Source organism: Musa acuminata, chromosome BXJ3-7 (genome assembly GCF_036884655.1).
Source record: "Musa acuminata AAA Group cultivar baxijiao chromosome BXJ3-7, Cavendish_Baxijiao_AAA, whole genome shotgun sequence".
Lineage (NCBI taxonomy): Eukaryota > Viridiplantae > Streptophyta > Magnoliopsida > Zingiberales > Musaceae > Musa > Musa acuminata.
Genome location: NC_088355.1, coordinates 6,925,262 through 6,943,403, shown reverse-complemented (window position 1 = coordinate 6,943,403; position 18,142 = coordinate 6,925,262). Strand labels below are relative to the sequence as shown.

The 18,142-nt window shown below is 38.6% G+C and overlaps 3 protein-coding genes and 1 long non-coding RNA gene across 4 annotated transcripts; 1 reads left to right on the top strand and 3 right to left on the bottom strand.

The window, feature by feature from the left end:
* The first annotated feature begins 869 nt into the window (after positions 1-869).
* Positions 870-1,515, top strand: LOC135643246 (abscisic acid receptor PYL9-like). The gene has a single exon (XM_065159975.1). It carries the CDS (start codon positions 870-872, stop codon positions 1,428-1,430), a length of 561 nt encoding a protein of 186 aa, XP_065016047.1. The 3' UTR covers positions 1,431-1,515.
* An 835-nt stretch (positions 1,516-2,350) lies between these two features.
* On the bottom strand, positions 2,351-7,780 carry LOC135643245 (mitochondrial carrier protein CoAc2-like). The gene is made up of 7 exons (XM_065159974.1): positions 7,506-7,780; positions 5,918-6,003; positions 5,608-5,815; positions 5,223-5,352; positions 3,330-3,514; positions 3,129-3,251; positions 2,351-2,785 (listed from the first exon to the last, which is right to left on the bottom strand). The coding sequence occupies exons 1-7, from the start codon at positions 7,665-7,667 to the stop codon at positions 2,642-2,644; spliced, it is 1,038 nt and encodes a 345-aa protein (XP_065016046.1). The 5' UTR covers positions 7,668-7,780; the 3' UTR covers positions 2,351-2,641.
* A 1,066-nt stretch (positions 7,781-8,846) lies between these two features.
* Positions 8,847-12,842, bottom strand: LOC103991233 (protein NDL1). The gene is made up of 11 exons (XM_009410603.3): positions 12,716-12,842; positions 11,301-11,400; positions 10,783-10,880; positions 10,588-10,676; positions 10,333-10,393; positions 10,162-10,248; positions 10,004-10,081; positions 9,865-9,921; positions 9,700-9,755; positions 9,477-9,612; positions 8,847-9,375 (listed from the first exon to the last, which is right to left on the bottom strand). Exons 1-11 carry the CDS (start codon positions 12,773-12,775, stop codon positions 9,154-9,156), a joined length of 1,044 nt encoding a protein of 347 aa, XP_009408878.1. The 5' UTR covers positions 12,776-12,842; the 3' UTR covers positions 8,847-9,153.
* Positions 12,843-13,533: 691 nt separating this feature from the next.
* On the bottom strand, positions 13,534-15,498 carry LOC108953315 (uncharacterized). The gene is made up of 2 exons (XR_001978911.2): positions 14,098-15,498; positions 13,534-13,985 (listed from the first exon to the last, which is right to left on the bottom strand). It is a non-coding gene; the product is annotated as an uncharacterized LOC108953315 (long non-coding RNA).
* Positions 15,499-18,142: the final 2,644 nt, after the last annotated feature.

The window sequence follows — 18,142 nt, the reverse complement described above, 5'->3', positions numbered from 1 at the left end:
TTGAGCCACTTTGGGTTAATTACATATTTATATTATTTTATATAGTTAGATTTTTTTAGTATCTTCATCTTTATAATTAAAAATTTTATATAATTATAAAAATAAAATATCTAGTTCTATTTACTCTAACGTCATTGGTTTTATCAATAAAATACGAAAACAATAGGCAAAAAAGTAATATCAATGTCTTAGTTACGCTATTGGGTCACGGGTGACTATTATGGATGAGGAAGAGTGATGATAAAAGGTGAGACGATAATGCAAGTATCGACGCTCTGCATTTAGGTTGACACGCAACGAAAGGACTGCTCGATACAGTGCCGAGCGATCCTTTCATCGCTTTATATCTGTGTCGATGCTAACAACAATGTAGGGAATGACGATGTCGCTCAACATCTGCGTCGGTGTCGATGCATATGCTAAGCAACCATTTTATCACATTTGTGTCGACATCAACGCAGATGTAGAATATCAACCTCTATATCATCACTTCATCTCTTATTGTCGCTCTTCGTCTACATTCATAATAGCTACTTACTATTATGAATATCAACCTCTATACCAACGACACCCCTATCTACCATCGTAAAAAATATAACTGATATGTTAAAGTTATCTTTTTGTCTATTATTTTTGTATCTCTATTAGTAAAATTTTAAAAATAAAATCACTTTCATAATTTTAAAAATTTTAATATAAAATTTTGAAGTCTAAATTGAGATACTAAAAAGGTATAATATGTAATTAGTCCAATACGCATGTCTCGTGCAAAGACATTACATTATATATATATATGGTGCCACGCTTCCACCTCTCTTCTCAGTACTCGAGTTGCTTGGTTTTGCTGTGACCGAGAGAGAGAGAGAGTCATGGAGCCTCATCACCACCCTCCTTCCCAGGGGTTGACCCAGGAGGAGATGGCAGAGCTGGAGCCGGTGATCCAAGCGCATCACACCTTCCCCCCCGCGCCGGGGACGTGCACCTCGCTCATCACGCAGCACATCGACGCGCCGCTGCGCGCCATCTGGCCCGTCGTCCGGAGCTTCGACAGGCCACAGCGCTACAAGCACTTCATCAAGAGCTGCAACGTCGTCCATGGCGACGGCGGGGTGGGTAGCGTCAGGGAGGTCACCGTCGTGTCGGGCCTGCCGGCGTCGACCAGCGTGGAGCGGCTGGAGATCCTGGACGACGACCGCCACATCCTCAGCTTCCGCGTCATGGGCGGGGAGCACCGGCTCAGGAACTACCGGTCCGTCACCTCTGTCACCGAGTTCCACAAGGAGGGGAAGGCCTACACCGTGGTGCTGGAGTCGTACGTGGTGGACGTGCCGGAGGGGAACACGGAGGAGGACACCAAGATGTTCACCGACGTCGTCGTCAAGCTCAACCTGCAGAAGCTTGCGGCGGTGGCTATGGCCTCCTCCTCGTGAGACCGGCTGCCCTCTTTTCTCTTTTCCTCTCTCTTCTATTGCACTCCTTCATTTGAATCGAATGGCTGGATCGTGTTTCTCTCTCTATCCTTGGCTAAGTTCCGTGTATGAGTATAGTCTAAGCGCTGCCATCACCTGCACAGAAGTCTCACACATCTCTCCAAACGAGTAGTTGTTGTCGATGGCGATGGCAGTGGGAGGAGGCGGCCTTGCTTTGGTTTCGAGAGGCCCAAGCACAGGAAACCTGTGAAGGCACCTTGGGAGACATGTGACACGCGCAGCCCTTGGAATCTCATCTCCGGCCGATGACAAGTACCTTAGGAAAACAAAAACAAAAACAAAAAAAATGACTGGTACTGCTACCTTGGATTAAATAGAGACATGAGTTGAAGAGTAGACACCTGCAGCTGGAGAGCTATGGAGTAGTTGAAGAGATCACGCACCGAGAAGGAAGTCACACGGTGTGCCAAGCCTGCATCACTCACTCACTCACTCACTGTTCCAAACCTACAACAAGTAACCATGAGATTGCAGGAATATTTCACACAGATTGAGACTCGATAACAGACGGAACAAGAAGCAGGAACATTTAAGCTTGAGACTGAGTTGGAGTCAGCTTCACAGATTGAGTTGATTGCAAAATAAACGAGTATAAAAGAGCGCCATCGAGTAAACAAACAAATCCAACAATACTTCCCTGCCAGTGAAAATTTGTACACCGAAGAGAATTATCGTTACAATTGCTCATCGTGCAAACCCCACCATGAGCAATAAGTATCTGACCTCCAACTGCTCCAAATAGCAAAGGCATTCATTCTGATAATGATGTACACAGATGTGTGTGTTAGTAACCCAAGTATGATGTAATTAATGTCAGGAATCACCAATTCAATACATGGGGGACTGAAATGCCTCAACTGTAGGAATACAAGGGAATTGCTTGCTTCAATATTTTGTTACCCTGTGTGGGTAACGTCCGAAAAATAAATTGTCCGATGCTCATTACCTTCAGCCGCATAAGCTCATTGAAGGATTATTTACCAGCATCATATGAGATATCTATGCTGAACTTTAAAAATAAAAAGATCAGAACTGAACAAATGAAGATGTACAACTTTGTGAGGTTATACTGTACGTATAGAATCAGCAAGCAGCTGCACCAGAAGCAAGATATGCACAGCAAAGCAGGCCTTTGTGATTTCAAGTATTCATCAGCCTGAGTGAAGGGATGATGAATGGTTACTCTTATTCTCGGCCCGTACTATAATGACAGCCGCTTCATCTCGGGATGGGACCTTAAGCCATGACTTCATGGCATCGTAAACTGTAAATCCTATTGCCACAGAAGGTGCAACCTAGAAAAGAAGGATATAGTTTTTTAGCAATATGAGAATATAGTTAATCAAGATAGAGAGATGAAGCAAAACGATGTTCCAAAGCTAAACAGATCCCAAGATTACAGTGTACACAAATGTAGAAGAAAAAAGGGAAAAAATCAATTCTACGCAGTTTCTCTCCATAAGGCACAAACATTGGTTCATTAACACTTTTGAAGTTCCAAGAAGGTGATTAAGATGCAGCATTTGCACAATGCGTTAAGTGAATTAATCTTATTGACGCAGACACAGGAGAGTTGATATAACACTGATCAAATGATATGTGATGCTCATTAGATAAATGATCAGAAAAAGAATTGACCTTCAAATAATTGATGCTCAGACCAGAAAATAGTTGTTTCCATCCCTGAGTTCGGATTATCATAACAAGGGTTTCAAATGTTCCCTTCCCCACTTCATTGTTAGATGTTGAGAGGGCTTGTACCTGGATGGTGTTTTGGTTTGTAACATTTCCATTTTTCTTGCTTGTAATGTTCAACAAGTAAACTACTGAGCAAGATACCTGCATTTGTCGTCTAACAACATCAAGGGGGTATGTTATCGTTTGCCCCAATAAACCAGCAACTGATCCACATGCAAGCTTCACAACTACATCCTTTTTATGCTCTTCAGGAACATGCATCTTCAACTCCTCATAAAAATAAAACTTGAGACCAGAATAAGGGAAGATTCCATATAATGATGGACCTGATCAGAAAAAGAGAAGTGCAAAAGGATCAATTAACAATTAGTATAAAAGTTTAAGTCCATATTAATGACTATGGAAATAATTTTTAACCATGGCCAATCTTAGAAACACTATAACTCATTCAAGCAAATCCAGTTCACAGCACTTCACCTATCAATACTTGTACTAGATCTATTAATCTTCACTAAATATAGTCCAAGAACAAGGGATAAAATAGAATCCAGATAGACGACCACTATACTATATGTCTTTATTTTGCTATATATTTTGGTTGGTAGCTTTGGTTTCACGTTATATAACTAGGATTCTGGCTCTATAGTATATGATGGGAAATAGTCTCCTTCACTGTTTTTGTGGCAATCCTGCAGTGTATGACTTTCAATGTAGGAATAATTAGGATGTCATGACATGGTTGTTTAAACAAAAACATCTAGAAGACACTAAAGAATTACTATCTTCATTATACAGCAATCAAAAGGATGAGAGACTATCATAGAAAAATTATGAAACAAGGCTCAAACAAATGGGATGTGGAAGAAAATTGTGTAGGCAAAGAGAGAGCAATCACATGGCAGTCCGCAAAGATTTGCAGGGTCCAGTCAGTGGACCTACATTCATGGATGAGGATGACAGAGGAATCTTCAGTAGTATAGATAAAAGGTATAATGATGGTGTACACCCCGATAAAATAATATCTCCAACATATCCAGCTCTCTCGAGATTTCTGAATAACAAACGGAAACAGAACTGAATGCCCTAACCCAATGTGTCAAAATAAATAGGTACAGTTGACACAAGAAAAATTAGTTCCAAGCCTTAGCAACCTGGGCTGAGGGCAATAGGGAGGTCACACCTTCAATAATCCATGGATTCAGAGAGTCGAGGACATATAACATTATCAAGAAGGCATGAAAATACATGTAATAGAATAAATTTAAATATATATTTACCTTAACAAATCAACTGCATACAAGAAAATCTCAACGTGTATGGTTTCACTGATCTAATGTTAGCTAAGGTGAATAAAACTGACTCCAATACAATGGACAAGTCATACATGTTAAAAAGAACTCGGTATCAGGAATAAGATACCAGATGACCATTGTTTGCCTCTTCTCTTTAGGATATTTCCATTACAGTGCTTTCTAAAGAAAAATACAATTTCTCGTACATCAAGTTATTCCTAGTTCCCTCCATCAACTCTCATAGACGGCACTAAATTTAATTACTATACCAAACAGAATAAGGAAATATATAGTCGAATCCTCATGTATCACGAGCCTTTTCAATATCTAATCATGCTATTATGTTACACTAATGGGACATTTCAGATAAATGCCCCTTCTCCCTCAATCCTCAACCCTATCAAGAAAAGAATAGCAAATAGCTCTTCCTCATTTATAAGGCACCAAAATAATAGTAAATGTCTAAACAACCCCAAATGTGATCCTCTTACACAAAACTTTTCCCACTAGTTGTTCATTATATAAAAAACATACAGTACATTTTTCATAAATATTTCATAACAAAGTACAACATAGTCCTGATAATTAACCATCATCAGGACTTCTGATAATTAACAAAGTACAACATAAATATTTCATAACTCAAGGACTTCTGAAATACATTTTGTGTACTTCGATACAATTAGGTAAATCCACATATGAAGTTGAAAGAAAAAGAAAACATCTGTCGAGTAACACATACGTACACCACGATATAGGCCTCTTAAGCCATTCTTTCTGTACATCTTCAAAATACAATCAAGGATCCCCCGATAAACCTGTTCAGAGGAGTGATAAGGTCCTCTATTTTTCAGCCTTGATGATCCTACAACCTGTAAAAATTCCAAAAACCAATTCAGATGTATAATGTGCTTAGAAAGACTAAAATAAACAGGAAGACAGTGTGAAGCTTGACACGATGGACCTAGACCTCAGACTTCAAACAGGTGCATTTTTTTTCTGTAAGCAAACATAGATAAATCATATTTCTATATGGCCAGGAAATTTCATGGTCAAGATTGTTAAGAGGATATACAAAAAAAAAAAAGGAGGAAAAGAATTAAAACTCTTAACTAATGGTTTAATACCTGATATGCCAGCTTTGTACGTACTAAATCAAGAGGGTAAGTAAAAATAACTGCAGTTCCTCCCGCTATCGACCCTGAAATAAGATCAAGTACAGGACCTTTTCCAATATTGGGAAAACCTAGAATGATCCACCGTCGATATTGTTCATATGCCATAAAATGCAAAGCTGCATAGGGAACAATTCGAGCAACACTAGCTCCATTCCCCCTGAGAAACAAAAGTAACCGAATCAATATCCGATACCTCTGATAGCATATAGACAAGATTGACTTGCTTAGATGTCACTGAACTGTAAACTTAAATACAAACCTGTAGAACCCTAATAAACCTTCTGTCTGTAAAATCTTCCGGAAGGATCCCAACAATCCCACGCTATGAAATTCTGCCCTTCTAGTCTGGGAGTTTATAAGAAATTGCAAAGACATATACTTAACTTTTGATCCAGAAACTATAAAGGACAAAAAAGTTAACCAGAATAAATTACATAAAAGTAAAAAAAATAAAAACTACTTTTATATGCTTCAACGAACATGTGAGCTTCTTGAACAATTCCTTATTCACACTTCCTACTCTTTAAAGCACGATTTGCAATAGAACATGAGTGCATCAGCAAAACACCTCATCGTATGTTTAGCAGTAAAGCATCTCATGTTTCCACTATTCAAATAAAACAAAGTAGAAAGAAAAAGATTTTAACAAAAGAGACACTTTGCTCAGTCAATGTGCAACCATGGCAAAACAATCCCTCATAATTCAATTGCGTTTCCCCATCATAGTTCATTTAATCATCACTGCATGCTATTAATTCAATACATACCACAAGGAGACACAACAAGTGTGTTTGTTGCATCCAATTGACACACTAGCTTTCCAGAGCTTCCTCCAAATCTCACTGAAAGTTTTGACTCTTGTTGAGAACTCCATGATTAAGACAATGTCAATTAAGAAGTACCATATAGAAGCAGCATGTCCATTTTCACGGAATCAAGAAGATTTATCTTTTGATATTTGTTCATGTAAATTCTAGACTTTTCATTTTACAGGATTCCATTTTCTTGTTTTAGGTGTTTTCAAGATTTCATTAGTTAAATTTTGTTAGGTAGGATTTTAGTTTAGAGATGCTCCGGAGTATCTTTTCACTTGCCCAAAATATGTAACCCTATTAAATGGCATCTTATCTCACTGTAAACATTGTTCGTCTTCAATAAAGTTTCTCGATTCATTTTTTCGGTGGATTTTAAGGCTATCCTTTATGGTTTGTTATCATTTGTGGTTGCTAAGTATTTAACAAGTTTCCGACATCATTGACTAAATATAAATGATTACAAACCCTTCCGACCCCATCTCAAGCATCATAACAACTAAACGACACTAAAAATCATCACCAAACAAACCACTCAAGCCCGTAAGTTCATATGCATTTGAAAAAAAAAAATCAGTTGCTGTTGAAGAACTTCACACAAATCAATCACGACATGGTTTTAAATCGGTAACAAACACTATTTACTAATGTCCACTAGAATTTCTTTTACCCACAACACAAGCATCGAATAGGCAGAACCTACAGCTATATTCCTAACTGGTGTTGCAGCGACTTACCAAGAAAAGCCATCTAACCCTAAAATCCGTCTCGAATCCAACAAAGTTCGTCACCCGTAAGCACCATACAACTTTCTGACTACGGTCACGATGACCGTAAAATCAACGAAAGACACACACAAGGCGCGAGAATCGCACCTGGAACAGGATCTTGTCGCGCTCCAAGACGGCCGTCTTAGGGACGCCTCCAAGACTCGCACAAGGAGCGAAAATGGCACCTGGAACAGGATCTTGACGCGCTCCAAGACGGCCGTCTCGGGGACGCCTCCAAGACTCACACAAGGAGCGAGAATCGCACCTGGAACAGGATCTTGACGCGCTCGAGCGGCGCGACGGCCGTCTTCGAGACGCCTCCAGCGACGCCCCCGGCGACGAGCTCCTTCACGATGAGGGGGACCCCTCCTCCCCTCCAGTTCTCCTCCGCCGCCGTCGCCATCTTTCTTCCCCTCTCCTCCGCCATGGGAGGAAGAGAGGGGGTCGTCCAATTTGGGCTCCAAGATATAGAGACACGAAGTAAAGAGACAGGTTTCCGCTTCGCTTCTTGAAAGCGGAAACGACACCAACGATACCGGTCGACGAGTGCGGGAGTTGTGTTTTTTGGTTTTTCTGGATGGGGGACGGCATACGCGGAGGGGACGGCCTACTGCCGTGGTTTCACAGCGTACCACCGGGTCCCACGTTGACCGACCAATCACACGACGGAAACGTGACTCGGGTGCGCCACGGGCTGACGCGAAAGGTCGTGTGGTTTCTGGGAATGACGACGGACGTCAGGCTTTGCTTTGAGATTCGAGATTCGAGATTCGAGATTCGCGAATCCTCCGGCGACGAAGGATACGTGGGATGGGAAGTCCGACACGATTTGCCGTCTTGTGGTCGGTACGGACAAAATACGAGTGACGATATCGACCGCGGCAAAGTAATCTACGGGTGAAATCCTGGCCGTTGGATATTCTAATCGACGGTGTATAATGGTGATCACAGTACTTGGGGTTAAATAATACGAAGACAAGCGTGCGTGGCGGGTTAGGTGCGGTCTAAACTCCAATTCAAACAAAAGCAGCGGCAGCCAATTTTGTCCGTTGGATTAAATAGGTCATGCATGACTTGAGCAGCAAGTAATATTTTAAGGGAAGACCAATATCTCTAATTAATTTGGGGGTTGTTTTAAGTATGAATGTAAAATATATTATCTTAAGACCAATATCTTAAGTATGAATGTAAAATATATTATCTATGGAAGTTCAAATTTCATGGATGTTTTAATCTTTGGAAGTTCAACTGACACTAACCACCCACACAAAGTCCAATTTGAGAAGTGTATATGCCCACCATGCAAAGTTGGATAACAATAAGAACTCTCTCTCTCTCTCCAACTTTCCAGAGTGGATTGATAAGAGTTTGGACTGGAAAGCAATAGAAACGAAGACACATATACTATCAATGAATCATGCGCCCTGCTTTTGGTAGATAAAGCAGCATCATTAAGGATTAGTGCGCAACTAAAAGCATCGACCTGCCTTTTCATAACATTAAACATGTAATGAAATGATGCCTTTGGAAAGAGACAAATGTAACCAACTTTTCAACCTTATTATTATGATACCATGGAATAAATAGCACGGAAAGGGCACAAAGCTACTAATGATGGAGTACAGCCCATCTCTCTCATTCCTTATTCTGTCATCATAAACAATAACTTTACATGGAGTACAAAAGAATAGAGTAAGATGTTACCAGATTACTGTCTACGGATTCCAGCCAACCCTTGATAATAATATGTACAGTCCAGTAACCTGGTCTTACACTAAAAGAACACAAAAAGAAACACTCTATATGTATAGGAAGTACATGTCAGAGTTTACATGGTTTGCAAAACTGATGTTGGCATTGCAGCTTACATGAGCCCCCGTGTAGTCACAACTCAAATGTTGAATTTGAGCTCCTCAAACTTCCGCGGGTATTCGAGTCTTGATGGGTTTTAGCTTCACTCCCATGCTCTCTGGGGAAAGCAACTCCGGAGAGATGCACAATGGACTGAGGGGACTTCGCGGGCTGTAGCTCAGTTGGCTTGGACGGTACAATCCATACCCCATGAGGAAGTACTCCATTGGTATCAGCATGGCGTGGGGCTGCTCTTCCGTCACCACCGACCCACATCCCTGAACCTGCAGCATTTTTTTGGTGATGCCAACAGCCAACATAAGAATGAGCCGATGAGAAGAGATTCGACGGTGGTAGGAGAAAGGGAGTTGATTTAAATGAGTACCTCAACCAATGCACTGTATCTCTTGTCCAGCTTTGCGGACATGTGGAGGGCCTCCGAGTGAAATGGGGAGTCCTCACCCACAAAAATTAGAGTCCGACACTGAAGTTTCTTCAATGCTTCAGTCAAGTCATGTCTCCTAATTTAAGCATCAACCATTAACTCTTTGCTACCTCGTGCGTAGCAAATACAATAATTTTTTGGCAAAGAAAGAAAGGTATTATACCCATTAATTGACTGAAGAAACCACCAGACATTTGCACTCTGCTTCTCATCCAGCAACTGCAGATGGTAAAATAAATGCATGTGAGAAAAAATCCTGAAAAAATGTTACAAGTTATCCATATTCCCTATGTTCCAAACACAAAACAAAGAGTGGATAGTTACTAACACTTCTACAGGCTTGTACTATATCTGACTCGGGAACCTGTGAACTTCCTCGTACTTCCTGATAACACATCGAGATGGATAATAAATTACATGATGCAGAAAAATTGAATTAGCAGCAGAGTGAACAAAACTTAGCATACCTTACTGAAGTATCGTTGGAGTAAGTACTCCTTGACTAAGCCACACATTCCATAAAAATAGAGGAAATTTGACACTACCTGAGAGTTCAGATATGTTGTTAGCACTGACTCCCCTCATTATGGTTGGAACACTATTAAGCAAGATTATTAAAAGATACCTTCATATATAACCACTCTGACCATGAGGGAGCCTTACAAAGAGGTGAGACGAGTATCAGTCCTAGGACATGCTCCCTATATTTAGTCTGAAAGCAATGCATAAAAGGTTCTAATTCAGTAAAGGTTGCAAAAATCAGGTACTCACAGAGTTCTAATGATAAAAGACTTACAGCAAAAAGGGTAAGAATATAAGCACCAGCTGTGACCCCAAAGCACATGACAGTTTCCAACCTGGAAAGACCAAACCATTCAAAATTAAGAAATTGTCAAAAAAAGTGACCAATTGAGTGGCCCTGAAAACAGTTATAATCATTATGGTCACAAAAAATACTACCATGTGTGTGCATGTGAGAAAGAGAGAAGACATTGTGTGTGTGTGTGTGCGCGCGCGCGTGAGAGAGAGAGAGAGAGAGAGAGAGAGATACCCAAAGAAATCAAGAACTTCTGCCACCTGATCAGCTAACTGATCTAAAGAAAGCACTGGTTCATCTGAAGAAATTGGAGCAGCACCCAACTGCAGGACTCTTAAGGTAGATGACCAACAAAATCACGTTAAAAGAATATTCAGACTATGGATTACATACAGACATCATAATATAAGCTGCAACAGAATTACTGACCTCATGACCTGGAGGACTAATATGGTATATGCAGAAATTATGAAGCAGCAAAGAAGCAGCTTCCGGACAAAAAAACAGCCCTTGAAAGCATGACATATCTGAAGAGATAATGTAGAAGGAAGTTAGGTCCAGTTTTAAATTCTAGAAGAGTGCTAAAAAGAATTATCATTGATTTTCTTAGCTGAACCATAGAAAACAAGTTACTAAAATCTAGATTAGTTTTTGTGATGATCAAGATAAATTGAATAGGTTGCAGAAGAGCACATGTCGTGTCCAAGTCACAACTGAATTAAGTGCCACATATCCTCAAGCATGCAGAAATAAGGGAATCAATACACCTGGTAATTTATAAAAACGGTAGTAAAAGATAAATCAAGAGATTGAAACAAGCAAGTCAACATAGCATCAAGTGGAGCAGCTACAATAATCTCACAATTTCAGTTGAATAAAACATGAAAATGATCAGAACAGAAAAGAAACAAAGAAATGCTCGAAAATGGTAAAGTCATCCAACTTACGGTTTAAAGCAACATCTGGATAAGTAACAAGTGCAGGCTTTTCCAGATCCCCATAAACAGCAACTGAAATCGGACCATGGCTTGTTAACACATGATGCTCCTGAGGAAAAGAACCAATGTGTCTTAGAGCAACAAAGAAGGAACTACAGAAAGTAGATTTATTAACCTAGAACATGACAGCATGCACACAAATATAAGGTAAAAAGAAGAAAAAAAAATTAAAAAGACAAAATAGCATTGGATGGAGAACATAGCAAGTTTATAGTAGATCAGAGATTTCATATCAGACAGACAACTAGTGCTCAAGGTCCCGAACTTTATTTCAATCATTTCAATCCATGCTTGCAAGATAGACTTCATCAGCGACATTTCTCTTGTTCGTGATGACAAAGTAGGATGACAAAGAGACTACTGCTGATAGCTTTATGATAGCATGGTCCAGGACCATGAATGCCAAGAAGAAGGATCAGAATCCTAACAGGTGAACTATCAACTCCCATTGATATGTGTTCCAACTTGAATGGCTAAATTCTTTAACTGCTCTAATTTATTTGTAACGTAAGAAAATCTAAGGTGGCAGTTCTGTTTTCTAACTATTAAGGTCAATTCAGTTCAAATTTGTACACATGACTGATAATCTAAGTAATCGTGGCGGCCTATCACCAAAAAATGAAGCTAATATGAATTGCTAAGCCCACCTTACCCAGTTACAAAGTAATATGCAGCTGGTGCTTCAACAGAAGAAAAACTCTAGTTCAAGCAAAGAATAGATTAGAACGCAAAACAAGTACTTAAGTTGACATAACAAAAGAAAATATTAAATAGTGGAAACTTAAAAGGCACCTGAAAGCTGGTTGTATGAAGTTCACTCCATTTGGAAAAACATTGCGTAATAACAAATTATTTCTAGTAAGAAAAAGAAGATCTCATTCAAAGAAGAAAAAAATAAAAATTTTCACGAGTCAAAAGGAACATAAACGTGTGTTTACACATTTGCATATGAATCACTCAGCTTCCAAACAGCATCTGAAGAGAAACAAACAGGCAGGCCTATAAAGGATGAAGCAATAGAATGTAAACAAAGAAAGGCATCGAATTACCAAATTGCTTAAAGTCACACGAATAAAGAAAACTGCTTTGATTAAGCAAACATTTCCGCGTACACAATAAAAAAAAGCCCTCTACAAGCAACCGAATGATAAGGAAAACACAAATTCCCCAAATAACAACCAATCCAGAGAGTAAAAGAATCAAATGCTACACACACCGAGATAAAAACAATCAAAGGAACGCATTTTCGTGCCAAAATTAGCACCAAATTATGCATTTACCCATATAATCAACCAATAAAACCCAGAAAATGTAAGAGAGAGAGAGAGAGAGAGAGAGTTCTAACTGATCGAGCTAACTCTTACCTTCCCTCCAAAGGAGATCCTCTCCACGTCCACCGAGACCGATCCGCTTGATTCTCCCATTACTAGAAGAACCAATCCCCTCTTCCTCCTCCTCTTCCCTCTCGATCAATCTAACCTCCTCCTCTCGTTCACGGACGGTTTGGCATATAAATATACCTCCGAGGCTCTCCTCCTCCCGGCTTAACCCTGGTCGACTTAACCGTGGTTACGGGATAAGCATTCCGACCGACAGCTCACGTAAATTGACGAAAATACCCTCCTGAGGGCACCCACCCCTGGTTCGATGGCGGGTGGTGGTCGATGGCCAGCGAAGACCCGAGCCGATCCCGCGAGGCGAGAGATGCCAACGTGGTGCGTTCTGATAAGTTAAAACCCAGGCCCCTGAACATGTTCCCACTGGGGCCCGCACTTCTCCCAATGGTTTCTCGCCGCGCAGTCCCACCGACACGAAGCAAGTTTAGGCCCGGACAGGTGAGCGGGTAGCTACCTGATGCCCCGTGTCCTGGCGGCGTGGCAATGACCCGAGAACACGTGGCATCCAATTAATGCGCGACACTGTTCCTGTTTAGATTTTTCATAAATTAATAAATATTATTATACATATATATATATTCCAAACTTTATTCATAAATTTCTATTATAATTAAATTAATAAATCCTATTTATTATAATTAAAAGGGTAAATTTCTCGAAAAATTTTAATTTTCTGTGAATATTCTGTAGGAAGTAAAATGAGAGGAAACACACACACACCCACACGTCAGAACTACTTTCATGGACTTGCATGCTTGAGCCTGATGACAGAAGAAGAAGAAGAAGAAGAAGAAGGAGAACAATGTTGGGATTTGCTGAATACAATCTACTGGAGGAAGGTAGCAAGTAGCTTTCTGGATACAGCAAAGAATGTTCCTTTTCCTCCCACAAAAGACTGGCATTTTCCACGAGTTACAAGTAAGCATATACCTCACCATAATTGGATTGCGACCGACAAAAAAAGTTTCACGCAGATTGCATGTGTGGCAAAGCCCATGAGAGCTCAGAAGCTGCATCTACCACCCTCACCTCACCCACAGACAACTGCTGCAGCATCTTTGTCCATTCTTCCTCTTTATCGGAGATCCATCACATCCAATCATTTATGGTAGACACTGTTGCATCTCTTAGAAACTTGAATGTGTATGGAGACCTGCTTGTCCCTGCACTGCTTGCTGCTGCTCTAAACTGGGATTCACCCAATCCACTGATGCATACAAAAAGTTGCAGAGGAAACCTACCACGACTCAGGTGAGCAGCAAAAAGCAGGTAGTAAAGGTGAGTTCTGATGTAAAACTTCGAAACAAAGCAGCTCAATGATCTTTGTAAACAGAGAAGCAGTCACTGACCTTTGTAAACAGGAAGAGCAATCATCCTCGGTGACAATTGTAAAGCTTCAAAAGCATAGCAGCAGTTCCCAGTCCATCCGCTAATGTACAGTATTAGTCACTGTTTGCAAAAAGCAATGAAGGAACTAAACCAAGAACACAGAGCTTATGAAACATATCTTCATCTTCCATGTTCGTGTTCACAGGAGATGAACAAAAAGGCCTTTCTTGCCCTAAATCCCAAGTTCATGTTCACCATCTATAATGCCTGGATTTCTTCACTAAAATGTGATGTTTGGTTTCAACAGTTTACCGCACAAAAACCATAGAATAGATAGGTAAATGATTCAGCATTCTATGCAAGCAATCTTTATGTCTTTGTCACTGGGGCCACTTTCAGAGCATACATAGATGCAGAGTGAACTAATTAATATCATGTCTTCCCTACATTAAATGTTAGCACATGATAGATGCACTAATTAAAAGATGCAAATTAATCTAGGTCTAAAATAGAAATGTCAAAAAATGAAGCAAAACACTGATTTAGTTTCTTTTAGACTCTCAAGCTTCTTTTAGACAAACTGTTGCAAAAGACAGCATCCCACCAGCTATTCTTTAAGCATGACGAAGCAAAACTAACTTATCTGCCATCATAACACCAATTTCTTGAAATAAATTTCACTTTAGATTTGGTGGGATTCAACAGAAGCCTCATCTTCCGGTAACAGAAGATGATATTGGGCAGATAAAATGAAGAGGCATTCTTCTGGAAATTATACTCTTCATCCCACTAAGAATCGGACAATGAGAGTCACCATGATTAACTTTCCCATCAAATATTATGAATAAAGTGGCAGGAAAATGGGTAGAAAGTGAATCATTGTTTCTTTAAATTCATTGTCAATAAAGAAGATGACAACGATAATACGCAATTAAATCACTATTTTTGTCTATGATTTGTGCAAGCAACAATTGAGAAGTCCCAATCGGTGGTAGGATGTCTCTTACTGGTTCAGCAACTTCATGCAACCACAACCCTGTCACTTCACTCGAGGTTCTTTATCTATTTCACTTTCACTTTCTGCAGTATCAGTTAACATAAAGAGCAATATGGAAGAGTACCAAAGGGTTATTTTAATATAAATTTACAAGTATTATGCATCATTTTCAAATCAACTGTTCCTAAATTTTTTACAGAAGTATACGTACCATTAGGCCTCTACCAGTTTATTCAAATACCAAATATTTTTTTTAAAATAACAATGCAAACTAAAATTTGGGTCATATAGACTTTCAAAATTAAGACTTGCAACTCCAATATCATGTTAAATGTTTAACCTCTATCAATTTATCTAATAGCATCAGTTAATAAAGGAAATCTGATTCATTCATTAATATTATCAAACAAAAAAATTGAAGGTAAAATTGCATATGTATGTATATATATATATATATATATATATATATATATATATATATATATATATATATATATATATATATATATATATATATATATATATATATATATATATATATATATATATATATATATATATATATATATATATATATATATATATAATTCAAAGTGGTTAACATGGGTATTGGGTAGATGTTGACAGTAGTGATATATGTCAAAATCTTAATACTTGAGTGGATATATGTGTTGTATTAAAAATTATGAAGGCAAATATGCTATTTCCAAAATTTGCAAGGATATATGTTTGTAAAAGCTCTACATATAAAATTTACCAAGACCATAAACATCAAAGTTGCAGCTTCATGATGAGATACATGGGGCCAATGATGGTGACAGGGTGTTGCAACACAAGTACACAAGTCTCCCATGGTGCACCTTGAAGGAAGCTTCTTGGATGCCATGCTCCAAGAAGAAACAAGACAGAAGGGTTGGTAGGATTTAACACTGAGCAACAAGTCCAGAGAAAAAAAAATGTGCTACCACTATAAACATGATTAGGTCATTAAAAATCTGCATAAATAAATAGGCTTTACAGGTTGAGCATTCCTTCAGTAGGTAAGCATGTTATGATCACCACCAGAATTATTAGCATCCTTTAAGTTTGAACTACTACTTGACTTTTCTAGTTTTAAGTACAACTTAGCTTTATTCGCATGTGAAGCAAACTAACACCACAAACATATATATGCATATCAAACATATGAAAGCCCTAAAACATGATGTCTCCCCTACTTATAAACCGTGCTTGTACATGATTAAACCTCCATATAACACTCAATAAAAAATATATCATGTTAGTTTGCATGACTTGATGTTTTAACTCATAATCTGCAGATTTCATCTTTTAAAAGACAAGATTGAGATCAGATCAAATCTTATTATCAAGAAAATACATGATGGAAACCCTAGTTCAGTTATATGTTGGTTCACTTCTCTAGCTAGATAATATAGATCCAATTGTACACTGTTAATCTAGACACTCGTGTGTAACAACCATGAATAGAACCTCATTCTTCAAGTTAATGTTGTATGGAAATCCTGTGTTTCTTCAAATGATCAGATCATTCTCTTTCTTTATACCAACACCCCAACCAACTATGTGAATGCAAGCACATTGAACATAAGCCGAAGTGATTGATGTTACAAGTCACAGATCAATGTCCTCCACATGTCCTATTCCAATTTAAGTATTCATCTTTAGTTAAAAGAAACTTCATCATGTACATCCAGCAATAAATTGTTTTTGACAAACTGTAACAATTAGCTGGTTTTCATTGACACTATTTTTCTTGTTAGCTAATATGATGCAGCTGGAGATTTCATCAGATTAGGAACAATGCATTTTTGAAGGATTTGACAGAACTCTGATTTAAAGATCAAAAGGCTCTCACAAGATACTGCCATAATTATCCACATCCAAAGGATGGAGAGGAAAATAAAACACTAATACTGCTATATCTACATTCAAAGAGTCACAGAGATAAATAAATTAAGCAAAGTCAACATTAACTCATAATATTTTTTAAGTGCTATTTAATAAATTTCTGATAGAAACTCCTCTAGACTAATTTCAGGACTCAATCTGATATTAGATCTAATATCTCTTACCTTTTCTGTAATGCTCTTTGAAATGGCATTTTCTACCCAGGAATGAACTTTTGATCTTCTGGGGAACTTTGTTCCGCCAAAAAACTGAAAAGGAAGACCCAGAGATCCGAGTAAGCTTTTTCATTAGTTACCAAACAACTTTTGTTATTAATCTTGGCTTCAAGGTGCTGCACTGCTGCAAATCGCTGGGGTGTTCCAAGACCACCAAAATGAAATGATATAGAAGATTTGATGAACAATAATTGTGTCGTCAACAAAGACGCAAAAGAAGATGAGGGAAGATGATGAAGACAAATTTACTGCAAAATTTCATGTCAACCAGGTAAACTTCTAAAAGATTTCAAAAAGATAATCCAGCAAGTAATTACATCTATCAAGAAGCAGATGAAGGGGAAAGTATCTCAACTAGTAAGACAGTGACAGAAAGAACAGTTTCATGTTCCAAACCAGCATTGAAAGATTCTTAAGACAACTCATGACATTACATCAAAACCAGCATTGAAAGATTGTAGCAATATTCATAACTTTTGCAAAGAGGTATTCTTATCAAGGCATGCATATTCCAAAAAAATGGTTAGGAGAACAACCTTTTGACTGAACCATTGGCTAATCCAAGGAAAAAATTGACTGTAGTTATCGAGATGATTCAGAACCACATTTCTTGCCTGTTCAGAATATTCAGGGTTGTCAGGTAGATTGTTGTTATTGATACTTCAGATTTTAAACAAATAAAATCAGTCAGCATAAAAAAAATAATTCAATGTGTGCTGCAAATTTGTTGACTTCTACACTGCAACAAAATAGAAACCCTGTCCCTGAAAGACAATAAAATGAAGAATCAATCTCTACCCATGCCTTATCAACCCTTCTTGGATCACACTTGTACCAAAATGCCAACCTTTTATTCCTGCATAGTTTTACGGGTTACCAATTCTACCAAGTAACCATGCACCGGTAAGTTCCAATCTTTATTGT